Source organism: Bos mutus, chromosome 24, assembly GCF_027580195.1.
Source record: "Bos mutus isolate GX-2022 chromosome 24, NWIPB_WYAK_1.1, whole genome shotgun sequence".
In the NCBI taxonomy this organism is placed as follows: domain Eukaryota; kingdom Metazoa; phylum Chordata; class Mammalia; order Artiodactyla; family Bovidae; genus Bos; species Bos mutus.
Window position 1 is genome coordinate 2,412,514 of NC_091640.1, and position 26,174 is coordinate 2,438,687.

Here is a 26,174-nt window from a genome sequence, read left to right on the forward strand (position 1 = left end):
GGGACCCGGTCCTCATGAGCCTGCAGAGGCCACTGTGGGGCCACCCGCCTGAGGGGTAGAGGAGCACCCAGAGGTCTGTCCAGAGCCGCCCTCCCCGCTCTGAACCTGCACCAACCGTCCCAGGGGCTGGGGCTCGCCGCGTTGGGCTCCTGGCGCCTGGAGAAGCACGGAGTGTGCGTGCGTGGAAGCACATGCTGAGGGTCTGCTCTCTCCCTCCACCTGCGGTGTCTGCGCTGAGCCTCCTTCCCCAACCACTGGCAGCAGCGTCAGAAACAACCGTCTGTCCTGCCAACGCCCCGGGACCCTGGGCTGATGGAGGGAAACGGGAGCACCACCCTGTGCCGGTAAACCGGGCATCATGGGTGCAGCAGACACCCCCACCCCGCCCCCGGGGCCCCACAGCCCAGCTCTGGCTGCAGCCCCTGCGCTCCTGCCCTCAGGCCTCAGCATCTCAACCGGAGAGTCAGAGTCGGGGACTGCGAGCGTCTCTGTGGGGACGGACCCATGGCCATTTCCTCCTGTCTCAGGGCCCTTTCGCAACCACGTGAACAGCACAGCCCCCTCCAGCCCCAAGGCAGATGCTCGGGAGCTACTCCACATGCCTGAGGCATATACGACCTTATTCTGCTCCGGGGACAGACCTCCGTCTGTCAGCCCCCAGCCCCAGGCATTGGGCTCACACGGAAAGCCTTCCAGACACTTCCCTCGTACTCTGTCTCCAGGTTTTCTGAATTGATTTCTTCCTCATTTCCAAGGAAATGGCTCGGACCAGAGTTGGGTAGTCTTGACAGGCCCTGACGGTCTGGCTGTGGGGACCCAGAGCAGATCAGGCTCCCTGGGGGCCACGCTGATGTGGGGCAGGCCGTCTGGGTCTCCAGGGACTGGCCTCTCAAGGGGTCGGGCCGGGGTCGTGCCTGGGGTCTAGTCTGCCCTCCCCACCCAGAGGGGCTACCTCACAGCACAGCCGCCCAGGGGCCCGTGGCCTTCAGTTGCAGGAAAGCCCATTGCAACTTGGCTTTTCCTCCCAAATATAAGCCTTCCAGACTCTGCATCCCTCACACCGCCCGCTGCCACTCTGCGTAAGGAGACAACTGAGTTCTAAGCCAAGGAAAGGTGCCCTGGGAGACTGGTTTGTGCAGCTACCAAGGCGTTAGCTGGATGTTTACGCTGGGAAGTCATGTGCATACTATAGACACACTGAGGTCTTCCAAAATGGGAGCAAAGAAAAGTCGGAGCAGTTAATGCCAACTTCCAGCCCTGCCTCCTGCAGACAGGAGACAAGGAAGCTTGCATGCCCACGTTCAGAAGCGTCGCTTTCAGCACCAGCCCGCCGCCCTGTTTGAGAAGCAGCGCTGAGCCCCTCCTCTGGAGACCGTGAGCCCGGGCGTCTGGCCATGAGCTCCCCAGCACTGCCCGAGACGGGAATGAGGTCTGGCTCCCAGGACAGTGAGGGTGGCCCGGGTATGGCAGAGGGACCCTCCTGGAGGCTCCTGGGCAGGAGGGCCCCGGGCAGCTGCACATCAGGCGGTATGAGACGGTGGAGCTACGGGTAGAAATCACAACCGTGGGCAACGTCCTCGTGGACCTGACGGCAGCTCCCAGCTCTGGCCGGGACCCCCTACACGGCCTCCTCCTCCCCCTGCTGGTCCACTCCCCGGGGTGAGAGCTGAGGCCAGCCTTGAAGGCCTCCACCTGAGGCTAAGCCCCTACCAGAGCCAGGCAGCCACTGCGTGTTCACAGAACCAGCGGACACATAGGCTGTGACGTGTGACACCAACTTCCCTCCAGGGTGACCTCACACCCACAGCCTGGAGATTTGGTTCCCTCCTTGCCCGGAGGCCTCTAATCCAGTCCTTGCATGGCCATCGATGGAGGCAAAGAATTGATCCAGAAGAGGCCGGGGGCTTTGATTCGCTCGTTTCAGGCGAAACATCGCAGAGGGAAACAGGCTGATGTGCCCTCCCCCACCCCACCCCCCACTGCCTTCAGCTTCACAACTTGCTGAGAGTAGAAACTCCAGCTTGGAAGCCAGGCCCTCCTATCTCGGCCCAAGCGACAGTCCCTCTGGGCAGAATATGAGACAGCTCCCCACAAACACAGACCACCCGCTGGCCTTCCCACTTGCTAACGGCCAGGAAAAAACATGTCATGGGCCACCTAAAATCTCCACCTAAACGAAAGCTCTGCCTGTGCTCCTCCTGTAACTGAGAAAAGCCCACTGCTGACACAGCAAGGCTTTCTCTAAAGAAAGAGAGTCCACTGCTTTAATTAAACTCCGTCGAGTTGATGATTCAGGAGCAAACATATTCTTAAACTTGCTGAGGGTGAAAACTCAAGGGAGGACTGCAAGGATCATTCAGACTAACAAGAATTCTCTCCCCAGATTGCACAATCGAAATGCAGCGACCTTGCCAGAAAGTATCTAACGCTCTCCCCTGAGGCGAACCGGGGGGGCTGGTTGACCAGAAGTGGAGCAATTGCTTCCTCTGAAAAACTTACATAAACAAGATCGGCCTCATTGTCCAGTGGTTTCTGGGAATGGCCAGAGCATCGCAGGGTCAGGGTGTTGGAGCAAAAACACGCCGTGGTCATTGGGGCCAGCTCTGAAAGGGGGCGCACTGCAGCTCCGACAGTTTCCAGCAGATGTGTTATCTCTTCTGCAGGCCTGTGATCTTCAGTTCACATGCTCTAGGAGATAATATTTTACCAGCAGCTAGCTCAGAGCCAGATGCCACAGGAGCACATAACTGCCATGACCCTGCCTTCCAAGGACGGGCCGAGAGACGGGACGGCCATGGGTTAGAGTCTTTCAGCACAAGATGTTCACAACACTGCTTTTTCGGAAAGTCCTTGAGGAGGACTTCCTTAAGTCCTCGACTCCCTGTGGTCACCAAAACGAGATTTCTGGGGGAGTTCCGTAAACCGTCCAAAGAAGCGTAAGGCAAGAGGAAAAGGGCAGGAAAAGAAGAGCCATTCCATCGTGACTACATTTCCTGGTTCTCAAATATAAAGACGACAATGTGGAGGAAGCACTTTTGGCTTTCTTAACACTTTCCCAAGACGCAAGTCTCTCACTGCTCCCAAGTCTCACTCTGTTGTTCTGCCTTATCGTCGGCAGTTCAGGAAGACACCCACACTGTTGGAGCCCGTGGTTCCGAGCAGGTGAAAGAGGTGACCCGCTGGATCTGGGCTTCCTAGGGTGCCACAAAGCCAAAGGCTTTTACTGTGGAAAAATCAAAATGCAAATTGCAGCTTGAAAACAGCAAAAGGCAAATGCCTTCACTCTCTGGACCACTGGTGGAACCATCTATGAAGGTGTGTATTCTTACCGCCGCTCTGTGAGTGCAAGCGGAATTCTACCGCGTTCAACCTGTAAACTGAAACACCAAGGTGTGTGTGTGTGTGTTGCACGGCTGCTTCGTGGGGTGCTTTTCACCCCCTCACACAACCCCTTCGAGTAGCCACGTCCACACTTGTAAAACAAGGTGAAAACAACCATGCGTCCACCCCATAAAACACGGAGGAACCGCTTTCCTTGCTCCTCTTTTATATCAGCCTGGGGACACAGAGGGCTGCATGCACAGCTAGAACTCACAGGATCGACTTGACTAAGAAAGTGCCAGAAAGAAAAGGGTCCTGCTTTTAGCCTCTGGACGACCATCTGGACGCGGCCGAGGCTGATCCACAGAGAGGTCACGTTGGGCTGCGTCCTTCTGACACAGCGCTTCCACCTTCCCTGAGCGAGGCGGGCTGCAGGACGCGGGCCTCGGTCACCTCAAGGTCCCCATCACAGGGTTAGCTGCTTGCTGACGGGCCAGACCCGGGGTAGCTCTGAGGCACCCATCACAACAGACCGGCAGGTGGTGGGTGAGGCACCCTGGCATGAGGGCACCCACACTCGTGACCTCCATGAAAATGCTCGATTTCAAGTTTTAAAAAGGGCAACCGTTTCCAAACAGCAGCTCCACAAAGAGCTCACGTCCCTCCCCACAACGCGGAAAAGATGGAGCAGGTGTCAGCGACGCTCGTCACCCACGCACGTTGTGACTGAAGGACCGAGTTCCCCACCGCCAGCGCACAGTGACACAGAGTGCAAGAGCAGGAGCCCGAGTGCCTCTCGCTACCTCCTGTGACCTGAGGGAAGCCGGGGCTCTGTGAGGGCCAGAAACGTGCTCCCCGTAACACACCGCAGGGCAGAGCCTTGCGCTCCGAAGTACCAGGTAGAGCGCGGGTCCTCTAGAGGCCCGTCTCTCCTGTGTGACATCTCCAAGCCGTGAGTCTGCATCTGGGCAGTCCTCAGATGCCTGTCTGCCTGGCGTTTACCACTACTCTCCAGGCCCCTCCTCGGCACCCACCCAGTGAGTGTCATCCATCTGGAGAAAAGGCCAGCAAACTGAAGCCTGGGCAGAGAGAGGGGAGGGAGCCAGGCTCTAGGGTCCAACTGTCCTCAGGATTGACTGGTGTGACTGCATCTAGGGTGCAGAGCTCAAGCAGGGTGGATGCAGAGGGGAGACATGTCCCAGACCCAGGATTCACTCAAATTTCCGCCACTGGCATTCTAATGGTGGATCCAGGTTGTTGTTCTTGCTGTTCAGTCACTCAGTCGTGTCCAATTCTTTGTGACCCCATGGACTGCAGCACGCCAGGCTTCCCTGTCCTTCACCGTCTCCTGGAATTTGTTCAAACTCATATACACTGAGTTGATGATGCCATCCAACCATCTCATTCTCTGTCGTCCCCTTCTCCTCCTGCCCTCAATCTTTCCCAGCATCAGGGTCTTTTCCAGTGAGTCAGCTCTTTGCATCAGGTGGCCAAAATACTGGAGCTTCAGCTTTAGCATCAGTCCTTCCAATGAGTATTCAGGGTTGATTTCTTTTAGAATTGACTGGTTTGGTCTCCTTGACGTCCAAGGGACTCTCAAGAGTCTTCTTCAGCACCACAATTTGAAAGAATCAATTCCTCAGGGAAGATTTTAAATTCTTCTTGCAGACAAGAACTAAATCAAGCTCTAGGACTCTATTTTCCCCTGAGCACAAACCCCAGACACAGTGGGTGTTCATTTTTCCAAGCTGCAGCATTTTCTTCTGAGGGAACAATTCCATCCCTTCGTCTCTAATCAAATCCAAATGCAAATGATGACGCAGACAAATGCCTCGACCCTATTTTCATAAAATAGCCGTCAGAGTCGAGGGAATGAATCTTTACCCAATCGGATGACCATTGATCTTCACTGTGTCGGGCGAAAACTAATCTCCTGTTATTACTTCCAAGTTTGAGCAAATTGGAAAATAGTTAAAAATCCTTCATGGTGTCTGGAGATGGGACTGGCACGCCAAGTGCACGAGCTCCCCCTGCTGGTGAAGCACACGTTATCACAAGTGGGGGGGAAATTAATCATAATTTTTCAAACAGGCTCAGGGAAAAAGCAATTTATGTCAAACATTAATGACCGGTTGTCCTTTACCCCATGGCTTTCCTTCCACAGTATTTAGATTTTTAGCATAACGTTATTTTATTTGCCACCAGGAAGTTGTTGTTTTAATTGTTACGTCAAGAAAGAGTGACACGTCAGGGGCCTGTAACCCTCCGCGTGCTTGATCACGTGCCAAGGCCCTGCACGACTCACATCTTGCCCTGTACAGAAGGCCAGGTCTGCCCGTGGTTCACCAGCATGTGAACAAAGCACAGCCCCAAGGGGCAGGGTTTCTTCTACAAACTTCTCTACTTTATTTGAAATCCCTGTGTAATAAGTGCTATTTTTCTGAACTGAAGCTTTCGTTTTTAAAGAACTGGACTAATTTTCTAACTTCGCTTCCCAAATATTCAGCTCTATGTACTTTGGAGAGAATGTGTGGACATCCTAACCTCACGTATAGAGCAGTGTGGTGTGGGGTGGGAGTCCCCACCTCCGGCCCTTTTTCCTTTTCTGATCTCTCAGGGTCGGGGGTGACTGCCGCTTGCCCCTCCCCACCTCCTCCGCCCTGGCCCGGCTCTTATTTTACAGCAGGACCGCCCTTCAAGTTCCTTCTTTGCCTTTCCATCGCCTGCAAACTGATCAGGATCAGTTCAGTTCAGTCACTCAGTCGTGTCCGACTCTTTTCAAGCCCATGGACTGCAGCAGGCCAGGCCTCCCTGTCTATCATCGACTTCCAGAGTTTACTCAAACCCATGTCCATTGAGTCAGTGATGCCATGCAACCATCTCACCCTCTGTCGTCCCCTTCTCCTCCCACCTTCGATCTTTCCCAGCATCGGGGTCTTTTCCAAGGAGTTAGCTCTTCGCATCAGGAAGCAGGATAGATGCAGACAAAGTGATGCCAGTCCTGGCAAATAATTCAAAGTGTGAGCGGCTCTGGCTTTTCTGTGCTTTCTGAGCAGAGAGGAGGAGCGTTCACCCCTCGGGGAGTGACTAACCAGTCCTGAGTCAGGAGCCAAGTCCAGGGCTCTCCTGAGGGGGAAACGTGTGCGTCACAAGCTTGGAGGCAGAGGCTGGGGTCCCCAGGGTGGGGGCAGAGATGGGGTCAGGGGACCGCCTGAGGATGTGGGGGCGTCAGCAGCCAGGCCGCACCCCCACATCCCTGAGCAGCTGTGAGGCTGCGGGGCCCCCTGGGCACCCGGACGGCCCTGCCATCTACCCTCCTCCCCGGCTTCCCCTCCCCTCCTCCCCGGCCTCCCATCCCCCTGCAGGACAGAACAGACCCCCTTGTTTACAGCGAGGCATGAGGAAAGCAGTATCTGCTCCCCGCAAATTGTGAAATGTAACAAGCCAAACCACGCTGCCTTTAAAGCACGCCTCCAGGACCGCCAGGGGCTCCTGCCCTGCCTGGGTGACAAGGGCTGGCACTGCTCTGACCGCGCACTGACCGCCGATGGCACAGACCACCGGTGGCCTGGCCGGAACCTCCCCGCCCGGCGCCCCCGGGCTGGATGTGAGCCCCTTTCCCCAGTACCGTTGGGCCCTCAGTGCAGCTGCGGGGTCTCAGCTGTCCAGCTCACGCAGAGTCAGGGGTGCACTTCAGGACGCGGGGGAAGCAGGCTGGGCTGCACCCTCAGAGCCGCCGGCACTGCAGGGCCTGAGCCCAGCCAGGGTGGGAATAACCGTGTGTCCGTCAGGGGGGCGATGAGTGAACAGAACGCGGTTTACATGGGCCCCAGGGATGGCATTTGAGCAGGAAGGAAGTTCGGATGCAAGCTGTGCATGGCAGAAAGGAGCCAGTCCCCAAAAAACAAGCACTGCGTGATCCCACTGGTCAGGGGTCCCTGACGTGGCCAATCACAGGGGGCATAGGGTGGGGCTTTCCAGGAGGCCAGGACCAGTGATGGGACCCAGTATCTGCTGGGTGCAGTGTTGGTTTGGGAAGATGGGAAAGGTCTGGAGCTGGATGCTCTGATGGACACACAACATCATAAATGTACTTAATGACACCAAAATGTGCTATTAAAAATGGCAAAATGGTAGGTTTCATGTTAGGTCAGTTCAGTTCAGTTGCTCAGTCGTGTCCAACTCTTTGCAACCCCATGAACCGCAGCATGTCAGGCCTCCCTGTCCATCACCAACTCCTGGAGTCCACCCAAACCCATGTCCATTGAGTTGGTGATGCCATCCAACCATCTCATCCTCTGTCGTCCCCTTCTCCTCCTGCCCTCAATCTTTCCCAGCATCAGGGTCTTTTCAAATGAGTCAGCTCTTCACATCAGGTGGCCAAAGTACTGGAGTTTCAGCTTCAACATATCAGTCCTTCCAATGAACACCCAGGACTGATCTCCTCTAGGATGGACTGGTTGGATCCCCTTGCAGTCCAAGGGACTCTCAAGAGTCTTCTCCAACACCACAGTTCAAAAGCATCAATTCTTCGGTGCTCAGCTTTCTTTATAGTCCAGCTCTCACATCCATACATGACTACTGGAAAAACCATAGCCTTGACTAAATGGACCTTTGTTGGCAAAGTAATGTCTCTGCTTTTTAATATGCTATCTAGGTTGGTCATAACTTTCCTTCCAAGGAGCAAGCGTCTTTTAATTTCATGGCTGCAATCACCATCTGCAGTGATTTTGGAGCCCAGAAAAATAAAGTCTCTCACTGTTTCCATTGTTTCCCCATCTATTTTCCATGAAGTGGAGGGACCACACACAGTGAGACTGGCTTGTGTATGGTGTGCAGGTCTGTGAATTCTCACACGCACATGGCTGCCACCACCATAGGGACGCATCGACCCCAAACCTCCCTTCCAGTTCACACCACACCCTCCCTCCCCACCCCAACCTCTGCCAAGCCCTGCTCCCGTCCCTCTCCCCGTAGTGCAGTCTTTTGACGACTATCATGTGTGTGTGAGATCACACAGTATGAAGCCTTTTGGAGCGTCTTCTTTCACCGAGCCCAGTGCCTTGGAGATGCCTCTGAGTTGTCAAGTGTATGAAAGTCTGCTCCTTCCTACTGCTGTGCAGTGCGGCGTCACATGGACACACTATAGTCTGTTTATCACTTCACTCAGTGAGGGACATTTGCCTCATTTACAGAGCTAGTGATTATGAATTGAGCTGCTATAAACATTCATGGCCGAGTTTTGTGTGATTGTAAGTTGTAAGATTTAAATTACTTGCAGCAAAAGAGCGGAGATGAATACATTAATTATAAAAATCACTTCCAAAAACATGTAATTTTTCTTTTATCATTCAAAGCAGGAAGTGGGATTGCTGAGTCATATGGTAAGTGCATGGTTAACTTTATTAGAGACTCAAACTGTGTTACAGAGTGAGGATACCATTTTGCATTCCCACCAGCAATGCGTGTGAGGTCCAGTTGCTTCACATCCTAGCCAACACCTAGTATTGTCAGTATTCTTTACTGCAGCCATTCTAATAGGGGAAAGTGGTGTCTCTGGGTGGCTTTGACTTACGTCTCACTAATGGCTAATGATGCTGGGCATCTCTTCATGTGCTTGCTTGCCTTCTGCTCATCGTTTGCAATGACGTGTTTAGTCACCTATTTTGTCCAATTTTTAAACTTGGTTGATTGTTTTTTTTACCATTGATTGTTTAGAGTTCTTTACATACTGTGGTTTCACGTCCCACATCATATATGTGATTGCAAATGTTTTCTCAGTATGTAGCTTCTTTCCATTCTCTTAAAAGTGACCTTTGCAAAAGTTGTAAATATTGATTGGGTCCAATTTATCAGTTTTGTTTCTTTTATGGATCACGCTTTCAGTGTCAGGTCAGTAAACTTACTGACTACCCTCATGGCACGGAGGTCTTCTTCTCCTAGGTACTCATTATAAAAATCACCAAAATACACGCTCTGTTTCTTTCAGCATTAGAAGCTGATGTGTGTGGTTTAGGCGTGAAACATTGTTATTGTCCACACAACACTTCATTAACTACATCACAGCATGAATAAGTTTAATAATATCAGATCTGCATGATACTCCTGAACATTTATTTAAAACCTTTTCATAAAGTTTAAGAAACTTTCTTAGTTTAGTCACAGAATGGGCCAATCGAAGTACACAATGTTTCTGGGATGAAAATTCCAACACATCCTGCAGAAAAATGGTGTATAAACACCAAAGTAAGCACGCATTCATTAGCTCAGTCATGTCCAACTCTCTGCAACAGCATGGACTAAAGCCCACCAGGTTCCTCTGTCCATGGAATTCTCCAGGCAAGAATACTGGAGTGGACTGCCATTTCTTACCCCAAAATAAGCATTAGTTGTGCAAAAATCTGAGCTGTTTTCATCATTTTGGGCCATTAAGGTGCTATTTCGGAGAAGGCAATGGCACCCCACTCCAGTACTCTTGCCTGGAAAATCCCATGGACTGAGGAGCCTGGTAGGCTGCAGTCCATGGGGTCGCTAAGAGTCGGACACGACTGAGCGACTTCACTTTCACTTTTCATTTTCATGCATTGGAGAAGAAAATGGCAACCCACTCCAGTGTTCTTGCCTGGAGAATCCCAGGGACGGGTGAGCATGGTGGGCTGACGTCTATGGGGTCGCACAGAGTCAGACACGACTGAAGTGACTTAGCAGTAGCAGCAAGGTGCTATTTAACAAATAACTTCACTTGCCAGATACACTGGATATTTAGACACAAAGATATTTTTGTGTCTAAACACAAAAGATACTTTTCTTGACGTGAGTAACTTGAGGAAGATCCCCTGGAGGAGGGCACAGCAATCTACCCCAGTATTCTTGCCTGGAGAATCTCATGAACAGAGGGCCCTGGCGGGCTACAGTCCACGGGGTCACAGAGAGTCGGACACGACTGAAGTGACTCAGAACATATGCACAAGTAACTTAAACAGTTTCCTAGCTCATCTGTTTTCTTTTTTACTTCTTGGTTTCACATTTTCCTTCACTGGAGAAGAATGTGTAGGGTTGGCCTGCAGTGACGGAATCTGATTGGCCCTGGGTGACAGACAACACAACCCAGGGAGAAGCAGATTATTTGGCAGCACCCACAGAGAGGATGAGTTAGAGTCAGGAGGGCGAAGTGTTTCAGCACTTCCTGAAATGCTCCAGCTCGCCCCTGTGGCCAGCGTCTTCAACTCAAATGTCCACTGCATCGGCCTCCACCCACGCCATCATGCCCATGTGCTTGAGTGCTGAGTTGCTCAGTCATGTCCAGCTCTCTGCAACCCCATGGACTGTAGCCTGTCAGGCTCCTCCTCTGTCCATGGGATTCTCCAGGCAAGGATACTGGAGTGGGTTGCCATTTCCTTCTCCAGGGGAACTTCCCGACCCAGGGATCAAACCTGAGTCCCTTACATCTTCTGCACTGGCAGGCAGGTTCTTCACCACGAGCACCACCTGGAATAACACAAATCGCTGGGCTTCCTGCGCGGGGAACCTGAATACCATGAAGTTCCGGCCCCATGCGGGGAGGGAGGCTCAGCACTGACCCCCAGGCCTGGCTCCATCCTCCGAGGGAGGCTGTGACTGAGCTGCACAGGAAACAGGTCACTTGCTGAGCCTGCCCGAGAGAAACTGAGAACTGCAACCGGCAGAACGCATGGCCGGGGCATCGGGGAGGTGGGGTCTGGGCACAGTGGGGAGAGGCAGGGGGAGCAGGGAGCTTGGGCCCCTGCAGGACCCGCAGAAGGAGGGACTTAGAACCTGAGGGGCCAGCAGGGCGCAGAGTCACAGAAGGAGGACTGGAGGGCCTGTGGACACCTCGTTCAAAAGACAGAGAGGGACTGGACAGCTCAAAGCCAAGACAAGTTCTCAGAAAGTGGAGAAAACTTGGATGTGCTGTGTGGTGTAAGCTCTCAGCTGCTCCTCCTGCTCCCCGGGCTGCAGAGAAGGGTACAGTTTGTGAGCAGACGCAGGGGCTGGCCGGGGGGTGGAGGGGGGAGTGGACAGGAGGCACAGAGCATCCTCTCTTTGCAAATGAATCTGGGCGGGAAAGTGCGGGGCCCCGGCAGGGCTGCCCCAGTCTCGGCTTTGCTGTCAATGTGGGGCAGAGACAAATGCAGGGACTATTTTAAAGAAAAGCCTATAAGGGTTGTGAACAGACCCAAAGGGGGAAATAGGGCAGAGAGAGAGCCCAGGATGACTGCAGGGCTTCCGACCTGGTGGATGGGGTGGGAGGACATCTGCAGAGAGTCATAGACACTGATGGTGACGCGTGTGGGAACACGCCCCTATAACTAGTGCCAGTGACGCCAATGACAATCCAGACAGGAGCACGAGTCCCAGCAGCAACACTGAGCCCAGTAAACGCACTGAACTCCCGAGAAGCACACTCTAGACTTGCTGACAACAGCACCTTGTGAGCAAGAAGGGTCCTTCTGAACCACGCCCCGAGCTGGGGATGGAGGAGGCGTTCGCGAGGCTGCGGCTCACTGTCCCGGTGGCTTGCAGGAGGTCCCCGTGAAGATCTCCTCTGACCTTCCAGACGTCTCCCCCTGTCTCTCAGGATGGACACCACGCGGCCAGAACCACCCACTATGGCTCCCTGCCCCAGAAGGCGCAGCACGGCCGGCCCCAAGACGAAAACCCTGTAGTGCACTTCTTCAAGAACATCGTGAGTGTTGGCGTGGGGGTGGGGAGTGGAGGGGTGCAGGGCGAGGGTGGGGGAGCGGAGGGGTGAGGGGTGCCTGGCCATGCCCCCACCCAGGAGAGCCTAAGTGTGTCCCCAGGTGACACAGCTCTAATCCAGGGGGAAGAGATCTGAGTATATCCCCAGGTGACTCTAAGCTCTGATCCACAAGGGGGTCTGAGCACATCCCCAGGTGACAGCTCTAATCTATGGGGGGGAGTCTGAGAATATCCCAATGGGACACAGCTATAACCCTCTGGAGGGTGGTAGATTGGCTCACCAGTTGTAACAAATGACCACACAGAAGGCAGGGGGTGGGCTGTGCAGAGGATGGTAGGTCATGACAATGCTCTGCAATTATTGTGCAATTTTTCTAGAAACCTAGAACTGGCTCTAAAAAAAAATAAAGTCTTAAAAACAAAGCAAAAGCACAGGCTCTAGTTATAGACCTCCTTTTTCAGGATGATGAGGGCTTTAGGGACCACACACCTGAGGGCTCTCCTTCTGAGGCTCCTCGTATTTGGGGCCCTTGACTGCCGACCCCAGAGAGGTCTCTGTGACACTCGCCCTCTCCATCAAGGGCTTGCCTCGCAGAGTGCAGAGCCCTGGGCGTGTTTCACATCCTCCCAAACACTTTCAGAGTGTTCTGGACGATCTGGGTGCCGCTGGGTGCTTTCAGATCCTCAAATCCTGTGTTTCTCCCTCACCTGGGACAGAACAGGGTCGCAGGGCAGAGATCGAGTAGGTGGTTTCTCATACCATTGGTGCCAGACCCTCCCAGCAAGCAGCTCCGTCTAGCTGGGAACTGGACACGAGCTGGGTGAATACAGGGGTGACAGGTGACCACAGGAGGCCCTCTCGAGGCGGTCAGGGCCGCTGTGAAGGAGGCACCACACCCCAGCTCACCATTCTGCTGTGTCTTTGCAGGTGACACCCCGCACACCTCCTCCATCGCAAGGAAAGGTAAGGGCTCTGAAGACACTGAGCCGCCATCGCTTCACCCGCCTGGGACCCCTGAATGGGCCAGACAGCAGGCTGGACTCAGCGCTCCCTCATTTCCCCCCAAGATGTTTTGCCACGTGGAACCCACGTAGAACTAGAACGGGCTGAGAAACGCTTGTCCCAGGCAGATAGCACTCCCCTCCCCTCCCTGCCTGGATCGGAAGTCCTCCTTCGGGGCGGCTCCGGGCAGCTGTGGCCACGCGCAGGGATGCGCTGAGTCTGACAAAACCGATTTCCTGCCTCAGCTCAGTGCTGTTCTGTGTCTCCTGCTGTATGAAAGAGCGCCGTGCCCGCACTGATCCCTGTGTTACTTTCTCTTTCTCTTCCTCACGCAGGGGCGAGGACTGTCCCTCAGCAGATTTAGCTGGGTAGGTGCTGCGCGCCCCGCCCTCCCCTCCCCTCCCCTGTCCTCTCCGGCCGGGAGGCTCGCACGTCCATGTTCCTTCCATCCTCCCGGCTTGTGCCCCACTGCTTCCCCCACAGCAGGCCCTTCCTCCTAGCTCCAGCGCTCCTGTTTCCTCGCCCCGGGGCCCACGCACGGAGGGGCTCCTAGGAGACTCTGCTGGACTCTCCCCAGGAAAGGAGGACCCCCGTCTTTGAGAAAGTTCCTGACTTCCTTCCAAAACAGCGGAGGAGGAAGTCCAGTCCCTGCAGTCGGCCTGCGCACCTGTCCAAAGAGCTAACCCCACCCCACCAGATGTTGACATTCTGTTGAGAAACGGTGATTCTGCTAACAACACAAAAGGATGCTGAGTTCAGTTACTCAGTTTATAACAACCTAAGTGATCCAAAAGATTTTGGTTTGGGTTTTGATTTAGTAATAACTGAAGCTTAGATACCAAGCCATCCAGAAAAACCTTTTTAGGAATTTCTGAGAACTAAGTGTCCATGAAAATCTTAAAGGGCTGACTTGTTCAGCTTCTAGCAAAATTTGGTGTCTACACCAACTTCTAATGCTGATCTGTATTTTAACTAAATTACCTTCTAGTAAAGGCTTCCCTGGTGGCTCAGTGGTAAAGAACCTGGCTGCCAGTGCAGGAGCCATAGGAGACTGAGGTTGGATCCCTGGGTCTGGAATATCCCCTGGGGGAGGGCGTGGCAACCCACTCCAGTATTCTTGCCTGGAGAACCCCATGGACAGAGGAGCCTGGTGGGCTACCATCCATGGGGTCTCAGAGAGTTGGACACGACTAAGCAACCAAACAGCAGTATTTACCAGTAAATATTAGATACAGTCTTGATCAAATTTCCAGAATAAATAGAGGCCCACTAACCTCTAGGCCAGGAACTGTGTCTGTCTTGGAGACAGAAACACATTCTCCAACGTCCTTGGAGACACAAGATCTCTCTAGCGCAGAGCCTGCATCTCACTGATGCACAGTCAGTAGGCAACATAAAATGAATGCATGAATTTAGAGAGAAAGAAAGAAGAAAGGGAAGAGGGAGGAAGAAAGAAGGAAGGAAAGAGAAAAGGGAAGAGCGGGGAGGAGGGCGGGGAAGGAAGGAGGAGGGACTGCTTCACATTGATGTTTGGCAGAAACCAACACAATACTGTAAAGCAATTATCCTTCAATAAAAAGTAAGTACATTTTTAAAAAAGAAGGAAGGAGGGAGGGAGGCATCCGCCCTCAGAGAAAAGGCAGAGGAAGCTTCTTGGAACCGCTCCGACACATGATTACTGCAGAGTGAACTGAGAGGTTGCTGGGACATTCATACAGATACACGTGAGCCTTTTTCTGATCTGACGAATTTGCAAAGAGTGCCGATGATGTAGAGAACTGACGCGGGCCAGCGGCCACAGCCAATTAATGACGGACTTCTTGTGCCAGCAGGAGAAAAAGGTGACACTGAAGAATGAAACCCACTTCTGACTCAGATATCCTACTTCATTAACTACTCGACCTGCCTCTTAACTTTCTAGGTGTGGTGGACCAGGGCAGAGCCGCTGACGACTGAGAGTGATGGGGGGGGGAGACCTTTTTTCTTCCCGTCGTTTAAGCCCCCTCCAACCCAGCAGCTAATAGAATGCCTTTGCATGCCTCTCCATGTCTCCGTTTTTGTTCCCACTAACCCGTTAATTTTCTCTTTTTTCCAAAGCAAAATTCTGCTCTGTGTTCCGTGAGCCGGTCTGTTGGTTTCCGAGATCCGCATGACTGTCTTCATTTGGAGATCCTGAAAATTTCACTAGTTTTCTAAACTACGTTGTATGTTTTTCTGGCAAATTCTAGGTTGTCCAAAGATAAAAGTGACCAAAAATTTGAAAGGAGAAAAATTCAGCAGATTATCAATCTGAAAACCAATCCTTGAATTTTATTCTCAGAAGCATTTTATTCTGAGAAAATCAACAGAGTCAGAGCATGACAGGCTCGCGTGGGACAGCACGGCTTTCTCCCTTGCTGGTCTATCCTTCAGCGCAGCTCTCTTTAACTGTCCTTGGCCCCTGCGACCGTGACCAAGGGAGTGTGTCCGTGGAAACTGTGGGATGCGAGGGCAGCAGTAGGCGCCCCTCGTGCGTAGTCCCCGAGACTCAACGCACTTGACACCCCTTGAAACCAGATTTTCACGTGAAAGTGGATGCCTCGTTCTGAGTGGCCAGCATCTATTCCCAGCATCTGTTTCTGGCTGAAAGTGAAGGAACCCGCAGAAGTAGCGCTGGGGTGGGGTGGGGGGAGGGTGGGGGCCTAGACAGGTGTCCCTGGTCCAGCTTCAGTCCAAACATGAGGGAGCTGGCCTGCAAGATCCGTGAAGCTCCTGGAGCCCACCTCCAGCACCCCTGAACCAGAGGGATGGACTCCACGCTTCCCGAGCTCCCTCCAGCCCCACAACACCGTACTGACACCGAAAAGGACCACAGGCTAAGGCCAAGGGCTCTAGAGCTCGATCAGAGACGGTTTTACTTCATTTGTAGAATTCTCAGGAGAGGCCCAGGCAGAAAGAGTCCCGCTTCTTGTTGGCAAAATGTGAAGCGAGATCCCAGAGCCTGTCCGTTGCATGAGATCCGTGCAAGGGACATGCACCCCAAGGCGCTAACTTTCATCATGTCTGAGCCCCAGAGTCCCCCTTCCTTCTCGTGCTCACAGTGCAAGGTCCCTTTGAAACCAGAGCTTATATGAACGCAAACTGGCCCCAGAGACACACGCCTTTACATTTCAGTAACTGTGTGTCGTTGCTACCTGCGGGAAGCCAGCTTTCTCCATCCTCCCTGAAGTGAGACGGGTCCCCCCAGAGAAGCTGGAGGCAGAGGTGGGGGCTCCTCAGGCAGCCCCCTCAGCAAGCTTCAGAGTTCAGAGCAACAAGCTCCAGTCTCAGAGCAGGTTGTCCATCATCTCCATGTTACAGAAGAGGAAACTGAAGCTCAGAGAGCTTCCGACAGTTGCCCAAGGTCACACAGCCAGGGAGCGGGTTTGCTGAGACCCACCCCGGTTGCCGGTCCTGGGATGGTACCCAGGTGCACAGCTGGGGGACACGGCTTCCCAGCCCACTTCCCCCCCTCCCTCTATGATCACCAACTCACAGCCCAGAGCCCCTGGAAGAATCCTGGTCCATCCACACTCAGGGCACCCACAGCGCAGCCAGGGGAGCTGGTTCTGGCCTGCAAGAGGCCTCTCCAAGCTGGAGAGTTAGAAATTGTGTCTTTGCCCTTTAAAAACAGATGAGCCCCCAATTCCCCAAGTGTGAAGTCTGCTGAGCCCTGGGGGAGCTGGCGTGAAGGGTCTGTGCCAACGGCCAGAACAGCCTGGGGCTGGGCGTTGTCTCCTGGGCTCCCGTCAGGGGCGCAGCCTCACCCACCCTTCTCCAGCACAGTCCAGGCACCCCTTCCCCCAAGGTGTGCAGACAAAGACTCTGGAGAGTGTGTGTGACTCTGGCTGATTCACCCTGGGACCCGCTCAGCCAGGAGAAGGGCAGATACTGCCACAGGGAAGGTCCCACCCTCCGCCGGAGGCGCTGGGCGCCCAGTGTGTGGCCGAGCAGCTGCTGAGGCCAGATGGATGTGGACCAGGGCAGGGCCGCGGGCCGTAGGCACAGACCTCGAGCCTCACCCTCTCTTGCAGGGGGCTGAGGGCCAGAAGCCAGGATTCGGCTATGGAGGCAGAGCGTCTGACTACAAATCGGCTCACAAGGGACTCAAGGGGCACGACGCCCAGGGCACGCTTTCCAAAATCTTCAAGCTGGTAACGTAACTTCTCCACATGGGAGGTGCTGGGAGGGGCCCGGGGACAAGTCTGGGTCGGTCTGGGGATGCCAGTCTCCAGACCCTCCACCCACTGCTTCTCAGGAGTTGCTCCTGCACGTCCCAGCCCTTCGAGGCGGGCGTTTCTGCAGAGCTCACTTGAGCAGGTGCTGCACCAGGTGCCAGGCCAGGGTTCCTCGGGGAGCTTGAGGACAAGAGGGGTCGTGCTGGACCCCGAGAGGTTCAGGGGCTTGGAGGGCACCAACCCGTCTGGAAGGTCAGGTGGCCTCCCAGCTGGGGCAGCAGCACCTTGGTCCCTGAGGGCGATGAGAGGGACCTGGGGACCTCAGGCATCTGTCTTGCTGATTCACACTGGAGCCACACGCCCAGGTCCCCCGGCCTCCCTGAGGCTTCGTCTCTCCTCTGTGAGACGGGGGGATGTGTGGGGAGCTGCTCTGACAGGAGGGGTACCATGCCACCTGCCCGGCTCCCTGCCCAGACCCCCTCGAAACAGCTGGCATCGCCAGTGACACGTCAGCCCTGCTCAGAAACCTGAGATCTCAGTAGGGGCTCTGATGGGGGACAAGGCATAGCCCCCCCAGGCCTGAGCCGGATGGAGGAGGGAAGGGAAGGTTCTGGACTCAGGAGGGGCAGACCCCAGGCAGTAACCCCTCACACCAGGCCCCTCAGACTCCTTCCTCCCAAAGCTGCAAGCAGGCAGAGCTGTCCTGGGGTGAGAGGGGTGGGTGCCCAGGTCCAGAGGCCAAGCTTACCTGTGAGGAGATGGAACACCCTGGAGACAGAGGCCCTAGAGCCAGGACGCCCAAGGGCTGGTCCAGGCTCTAGTCTCCTGAGACAGAGCAGACACGGCTGCCCCAGTGGGCAGGGCCCAGATGCCCGGACAGGCCTCGAGAAGGTGGAAAAGGGCAGCAGGCTTAGAGCTGGAGGGGCTCGGGAGCTGAGATGAGCCTGTGGAGCCACAGCAAGCCTCTTGAGCAGCTGGGACCATTTCCACAAAGATTCGAGGCTTGCGGGGGTGCCTTTCATCCCTGATAATGGAACAACATTTGCACGGCAGCCTGGCAGGAAGGAACAAACGTCACCAAATCTCGGTCCCACTGGTTTTCTCATTAGAGCATCAGCCCAGCCGCCACTTTCACTGACTCTTGACCCAAATGAGGCCATGACTTACCTGCTGCTGTCCAGCTACAACTGCAGTCCTGACTCTTACAAGGGTCCGGTCAACTCCCCTTCCAGCTGAAAGAAGTGTCATGAGGAAGACAGACACCAGTGAGGAAAGACAGAGGCCATGTGCTACAGCAGGAGCAGCGTGTAAAGACGTGGCGCTCACGGTGCCCCCAGGGCCATGGGACCGTCCTGCAGCCTCGGGCATCACGGTGCTGGCATCGCTGCCATGCTCTCACCCCATGTGGCAGCTTCTTCTGCCCGTGCCCCAGGCCAGCGGCCCCCCGGGGGAGACCTTCGTTTCCACGGACTCCTGTCCCAGGTGTCTGTGGTCTCTGATGAGACCAGGAGTGTCTCCCGAGGCTCACCTGCTGGCTTATGGCAGGTCACAGTGTGATTTCACCCGAGAAGGTCCTGCGGTCTGTGGCGAGGCTGTGTCACCAGGAGACCAACAGCCCCATGCGCCCCGTCCAAGGGCTCATTCCCCACCAGCAAAGAGTGATGGCTCCTCAACCCCAATCACCTCTGACCTGCAGAAGTGTGCTTCCTGCTGAGCTCGTTGAAACGTTGAGATTTTACAATTTACGGTGAAATGGTTTGGTCAGGAACACAGAGACTCGTGGGTTAGTCACCTCACTGTAATTCTGCATCAAGTCCCGTGTGTGTGTGGCACGTCCAGTGGTCGCGATACACAGACGGCCAGGACAGACACAGCGACCTAGGCTCTGAAAGGTGCTGGACTCTGAAGGGTGATGAGAAGCAGGACTCAGCTTTGAGGAGACTCAGTCTCTTCAGGAAGACATTTAAATACATGAAGTGAGTGGTGAGTGACCCATTGCTAAGCTGGCTGGTGTCAGATTCAATGTGGGTAGGACTCAGTCTTCAAAATGTTGATCCTGAGGCAAATCTGATAAGGAGATAAATACTATCTCAAATGTCCAAGAAACAGAGAGCCTTACAATATTCGTGTCTTGATTCTGAAATGAGACAGCGATGACACATATCCTGGCGGGGCTCTGGGTCTAAATCCAGAGCTGCAGTGTTTCTATCAGGTCACCTGCAGTGTCCAGACCATTTCTGAGTCCCCAAGACTTCCAGACCAGAGCGACCAAGGGCAAAACCCAGATGTCTGCAGGTGGGACGATGTCCGTCCTCATCAGAGTTTCTAACACCAGCTCCCCTCTGCTGGCTGACTTTGGGGAAAAGACTCAACCTCTCTGAGGAGCTTCGGCTCCTTCAACTAGCAAGCAGGGATGCTAGGAACACCCACCCCCCTAGGCTGGCTTGCTTGTTCACAAGATGAAACAGATGTCAGAGATTTAGATCACAGTAGATAATAAATTGTAGGCACAGTAATCAAAAAGAAAAGCCATAAATCTGCCGTCTTTCATTCAAAAGTTGCCCTCAGTGGTGGCTCATGTAAGCTGTTCAGCAAACAACGTAGGAGGGGGACTAAGCCGTCTCAGGGCAGAGGTGCTTGGTCAGATGGAGCAGCGATCTGCTCTTGTGCATGACTAAATCCCACTTTCCAGGAGACCCTAAGGTTAATCTCTCTGAAATTCAGGACAAGGAGGGGCCAGTGCTGCCTGGCTCAGGGCTACTCCAGGAGCGGCTCTGAGGACCAAGTACCCAAAGCCCAGCCAGACTTACCTGGGACTAGACCTAGGTCCCTGCTGAAGGGCTTGGACCTGAGGCTGGGGAACAAAGCCCCTTTCCTGCAGGAGGAGTTATCTCTGAATGATGCCCGACACCTCCAGAGGCTAGAATTCCACAGACTTCCCCACACGTGAAAATAAAATGCCTCTAGTGAATCAGCAATGGAGGAATGTTTTGGGGGAAAGCAAAATTGCAAGAAATCAGAGCCATCATCTTTCTGTGGACCGAGTTAGCTATAAGACCTGGGGCCTTGTGCTTCCATTGCCTAATCTCTGGGTCACGTGGGTGACGCAAGACGTGGATGAGGCCCGTCTGTCATCGGATCAATAGCATATTTCATGTTCATCTTTCTTTCCGGGGGCTCACAGTCTCAAGGGGATCCTTAAGAGATCAAGTTTTCATTCATAACCTACGAGAAAAGGAAAAACCAACAAGAGACTAAAATTTGAATGAGAATTCAAATGCAAAAAAAAAAAAAGCACCTTCCTCCAAGTTCATCTAAGTGACAGCTGGGGTGACACTTGCCTTCTCGAGCCAATGCCTGGACAAGCTCCCTCGTGTCCATCATCCCCACCCACTGTCTCCGCCTCCAACACTGCCAGCTATTCTGCAAATTGTATTTGTCCAGAAAACATGTCAACTCTTTGTTTTTTGAAGACCCTGAGGTCAGAGTTTGTAGACGGCTCATCTGGGAGGCTGGTTTCCTTGGTGATGCAGGAGAGGGCTCGCAGGTGGGGCAGAGGCTGCTCCCTGGTGAACCGAGTGGGTCTGTGCTCTCGGCATCTCAGCCTCACGCAGATGAGCCCATCCCGGGCATCGTTCATGGACCACTTCCCGTGGTCCCTGGGAATCTCTAGTCTAGATGTCAGGGGAGTGTGTAATTTCCTTGGTTCTGTCTCCTCACAACAAAAATTTTAAGCTATGGACATTAAAGCCTTCGGAGCATCACAGCTCTCAGACAGTGTTACAGTGCCATGTTACAGCTCAGTTTTATTTAGAAAGTAAAGGAAAATACATCCTCGAGGTGTGAGGGCATGCCGACCCAGAAGATGCGAAGAGAAGAGAGAGCGTGCGTGCACTGGAGAGAGACCCCTGGCCCTTTGGCTCCTCTTCTTATATGTCTTTTCCTCCCCCCGGGCCTGCTCTGTAAACTGGGCCAGCCAGGAGTGCTGTTTGTTTTTCCTGAGGTCCTCACTCCGGTCCTCAGACCTTCCTTTGTTCTATTTTTGCGGGCTTTTCCCTTCCTTGTCTTTTAGCCACTGCCATCTGGACTCCTTTTTCCTATTCTAACTACCTAACGTTCCCCCCTCAAGAGATGGGAGGCCAAATTCTTTGGCAATGGGGGGTTGAGGTCTTTCTGGCTACTTCCTGCTGAGCAGGGACAGCAGGGTAATTGGGCCTCCCATCTCTTGAGGGGGGAATGTTAGGAGAAAACAAGCCCTCCTTTGAGACATAACAATGTATCAGTTGAGTTTTTCACCCCCAGAAACGCATGGTTCCCAGAGCAGCACCCACACGCCCTGTCCTGTTTGCCCTGTGGTGCTTGGATGTGCAGTGAGATAAAGGATGCTGTGAGCCGCGGACTTAGAGACCAGCCCCATGCAGCTTCATTCCTAGAGACAGACCCCGAGGAGAGAGGCCCTGCACCTGGTGACCACTGACCACAGGGCCCTGGCTCTCCCAACTCTCTCTTTCTTTTTCTCAGGGAGGACGAGACAGCCGTTCTGGGTCCCCGATGGCAAGACGCTGAAGCCCAGCTCCTCTCCCAGAACCCCGTCCCCAGCTTCTTAATACAACCGCCTCAACGCTAACCATTGTCTAAATTCCCAAGTGCAGCAGGCATCCCCACCCCTGCCCACATGCGCGTCCTGCAGGCTCCTGGCTAGCGGCTCAATGGAGAAGACGGTGCAGCTGTCAGCTCACCCTTGAAGATCAGCGAGGTCCCTGAGGGTCCAGGGTGGGCGACCCTCCACGCCCACCTTCTGCCCTGGGACGGCCTTGGACGCGGCCCTGGGGACCCTGCCGCCGGGCCCCCATGCAGAGTGTGGAGACCGGCCTGTGGCTCTGAGCTTCCTTTGGTTTCTTTCCCGCCTCCTCTCACCTCTTAAAGCACTTCCTTTCCTAACCGATCACAGTGGAGCGGCTTCGCGGCGGGAGCTTTGGTACGTGGCAGGCGGGCGGGCAGCTGGGAGTGTCCCGTGTGGTGGCCGCGGCTCACACCCCGGAGGAGCCGGATCGGCGCGTGCGGAGAAGGGACGCGGGGCGGACTCGGCCGGGCCTCGGGGGGTCCCGCGACGGCGCAGGCGCGCGGGGACCGCAGCTGCCCCCGCGACGACCTACTTTCTACGGAGCCCGGCCGGAGGGCGGAGGCGGCGCAGCTCAGAGCGGTGGCAGGACGTTCCGGGAGCCTCGCGGTGGCCGTGGCCATCGCGAGCGCGAAGGTGACAGGTGGCGTGCTCGGCACGCCGGTGCGCACAGCGAACACTAACCCTTGGGGAGAGATAACCACCCCACCTGCTTCCTCCCAGAAACCCACTGACCAGCACACTCGCTTTTCCCGAATCGCTGCCGGACTGGGTGCCGGCCCCAGTGAGGACGGGGAGGGGTCCTCTATCCCACTCTTTTCTAACCCCAGCTGACATCTCCCGTGCTTCCCCCATAACCTACTGATTCCCACCTTTTGATTTCAGCATCTCTTCCACCAGACCCCCACGAAGTCCCCACACTGGCGTCACAACCCCCCTTAGGATGAAAATGAGGAATAGTCAACGTAACGCCCAAACGTGGCTCTTTAATCCCCTTCTAATTCTGAATATTTCGCGTGGGTTTACTATAATGTCTATTAATACATAGCCTCAATGATGAGAGGATAAGAAAAAAAAAGAAAATTTCAGAAACAAAATCTCCAAATTGCTCGACACACACACTGCGTCATTGAGCTGGTTGTGACTGAGTGACCTCCATTCGTGGCCACACCCAACAGTGAGAGCTGTGACCACGGGTCTCAAGGAAAGTATGCACTGTTCTTGAGTATTGAAATAAAGTAATACACTTTTAATGATATCTGCATGGCTTGTCTTCTGTGACTTTTATTCTGGTCTGCAGAACATGAGTGTGTGTGCTGACCCTATGGACCACAAGGCTCCTCTGTCCATGGCATTCTCCAGGCAAGAATACTGGAGTGGGTTGTCATTTCCTTCTTCAGGGGATCTTCCAGACCCAGGGATTGAACCTGTGTCTCTTAGGTCTCCTGCACTGGCAGGCAGGTTTTTTACAGGTAGCCACTGGGAAGCCCGAGGTCTGCATCACCCCAAAGCTGCAGGAAAGTTCGTTTCCAGGCGGAGCTCTGAGTGGGGGGTGTGCTAGACCCCCAGCCACACACACCTCCATCTCTGCGTGCTCACCTGCAGACCGTCCCACCGAGTCCAGAGGTGCCAGGAGGGTCTATCTGATGAAGGAAGCCTCTTCCCACCAGCACAGAACAGCACGGTGATCACGCTTTTTCAGATACCCCGTCGATCCGCCCAGCCGCCTCTGCACCACGTGGTCCAGACCGAGAACCGTCTGTGGGCTCCTGTCTGCCCCCCTCCCCAGGCAGAGGATGGTCCAGGGGCCCCAGCACCAAGCCCTGGGAGAGCAGGCCAGGCCAGAGGTCAGGAGCAGGTCAGAGGTTAGCGGCGAGGATGTCGGTTTATAAAACCAGTGTGGGCTGTGAGCTGGGTTTGGGGTTTGTGAGGAGAGAAGATGGGCCTGAGAAAAACACTGAAATAGATGGTGGAGGGGAAGCCTCTGAAAACAAGAGCGCCAAGCCTTCCACGAGCCCTGGATGCTGTGTTGAGGCTGTGCTAATACGACAGCCAGGACTGAGGGGCTGAAACAATGCACATTTTATGTTCTTAGACTTTAGAGGCTGGATGCTCATGGCCAAGGCGCCAGCAAAGAGTTTCTGGGGAGGCCCCTCTCCTTGGCTGCACACACTGCCTGCTCTCCAGGACACACGACACACCGTGGTGTCTCCAGTCTCACCTTCATGACTGCGTTTAAGCTGTACTCAGCTCCTGGAAGTCCCATCACATCAGGAGTTAACACTCCAGCAAATGGATCTGGGGCACCAGGCAGCCCACAGCAGGGGTGTGTTTCTCCTGCAATGACAAAGGTTTCCTAGACACCCCCCCTCAGTTGTCAAGAGTTTAATTAAATTGCAGAGCTGAGGAGAAGGGGGTGCCGCTCCAGGGTGAAGAGGCAGCCGGGCAGGAGGCCTGGGTGCCAGGCGCAAGCCTGCACTGGGTCTGCCACACAGAGGTCTTAGTCTTCACACTTCGGGCAACGCTGGAAAGCCGTCTCTGGGGAAGAGTCTAGGAGGACTTCTTTGTTCTACTCTTGCAACTTTGCTAAAAGTTTGAAATCGCTTCAAAGAGTTTACACAGAAAGCATCAAGAGTTCAGATTACTAAACTTGAGAAAGATAATTCAAAGCGAGCCTAGAAAAAGTGCGTGGTGAGGAGTATCTTGGGGAAGACAGCCAGCTGTTGTCCATCCTTCTCCAGGACGATGGAGGAGCTAGCTGAGGGCACTCTAAGAAGAGCTATTTTGTGTTAATTTATAAGAATTTCTTCCCCTGAAGCTGGTTACCAGGGTAACCTACAATTACTTTATTCTGATGCTAAAATAGTGTCATAAAACCATCTCTCTTGCTTGAGTAAGGATTTAAAAATCAGGGAAATATCTGTGTATCAGCAGAAAGGAGAGTGTGGGGCCGTGGGTGAGCATAGAAACTGCCGTTTCTCCATTTTTCCTTAGAGACTAAAGGGATTTAACACTTTCACCGTACTTGTTGTTTTAGTCGCTCTGTCGTGTCTGACTCTTTGTGACCCCATGGACTGCAGCCCATCAGGCTCCTCTGTCCATAGTATTCCCAGGCAAGAATACTGCAGTGGGTTGCTATTTCCTTCTCGAGGGGATCTTCCTGGCCCAGGGACTGAACTCATCTCTCTTGTTTTTCAGGCAGATTCTTTACCACTTGGCCATCTGGGAGGCTCCTTTAAAGTTACATGACAATAAAGTCTCCTCAGTGATAGAAATAACATGGATGATGCAGAATAAATTAATCATTGGCGTTTGTAAAAAATACTTCTATTCATATGGTGGTGGTTTAGCTGCTAAGTCGTGTCCACATCTTTGCGACCCCATGGGCTGCAGCACGCCAGGCTTCCCTGTCCTTCACCATCTCCTGGAGTTTGCTCAAACTCATGTCCATTGAGTCAGTGATGCCATCCAACGATCTCAACCTCTGTCGTCCTCTTCTCCTTCTGCCCTCAATCTTTCCTAGCATCGGAGTCTTTCCCAGTGATTCGGCTTTTTGCATCAGGTAGCCAAAGTACTGGAGCTTCAGGATCAGTCCTTCCAATGAATAGTCAGGGTTGATTTCCTTAAAGATTGACTGGTTTGATCTCCTTGATGATGTCCAAGGGACTCTCTTCTCCAGCACCACAATTTTAAAGCATCAACTCTAAGATGCTCATTCTTTACAGTCCAACTCTCATGTTTTCCAGGTCTGCCCATGCACAAGATGCGTTGTAAACTCACGCCCTTAACTGTGTTTAAATATCAGCAATCTTACATCATCAGAAAGCCAAACATTCTGGAGAAATGCAGCTGGGCCATTTTAAGTAGCTGAGGCAATCCATGGTAGAGGCAGCAGATGAGCCATAATCTAGTCATTTCTAGAGAACAGCACCCTCTCCCCACCTGCCGTACTTTAAACACCAAAAGAACAATATTCCTCCTACAGACAAGGAGGAACAGCAGATTCCTTACCATTCTCTCTGAGCAAAGCCCAGGAGAAAATAAAAACCACTTTAGTTTTCAGTCAGAAAAATTGCATGAAGTGCCCACCGTGTTCTAGGAGTAAGGTGAACAAAGAAAAAAGTTATCTGAGATGCATCTTTAAAAGGGACCAGATGCTGTAATATCAACTAACTCCATCGGTATTTCTGGGAAAACCCTATGTCCTACATGTCTACATGAATAGAGAAGTTGATATTATGATTGATTTTAAGTTACCTTCAAATACCTTACAAATAAGGGAAAAAGTGGAAAATACCCTCAAGGATGGGAAACA

At 53.6% G+C, this 26,174-nt stretch overlaps 1 protein-coding gene across 6 annotated transcripts in view; it reads left to right on the top strand.

Moving 5' to 3' along the window:
• MBP (myelin basic protein) overlaps nucleotides 1-23,115 on the top strand; it is a 104,498-nt gene extending 81,383 nt beyond the window's left edge. For 4 of the 6 annotated variants that reach the window (XM_070361786.1, XM_070361788.1, XM_070361790.1 and 1 more), the window contains 5 exons: nucleotides 11,918-12,025; nucleotides 12,968-13,003; nucleotides 13,378-13,410; nucleotides 17,095-17,214; nucleotides 21,760-23,115. In XM_070361786.1, the coding sequence (XP_070217887.1) occupies nucleotides 11,918-12,025; nucleotides 12,968-13,003; nucleotides 13,378-13,410; nucleotides 17,095-17,214; nucleotides 21,760-21,804 (342 nt within the window). In that variant the 3' untranslated portion in view covers nucleotides 21,805-23,115. The remainder of the gene's footprint in view (nucleotides 1-11,917; nucleotides 12,026-12,967; nucleotides 13,004-13,377; nucleotides 13,411-17,094; nucleotides 17,215-21,759) is intronic. The other 2 variants (XM_070361787.1, XM_070361789.1) reach the window with 1 other exon arrangement.
• The last annotated feature ends 3,059 nt before the right edge of the window (nucleotides 23,116-26,174 follow it).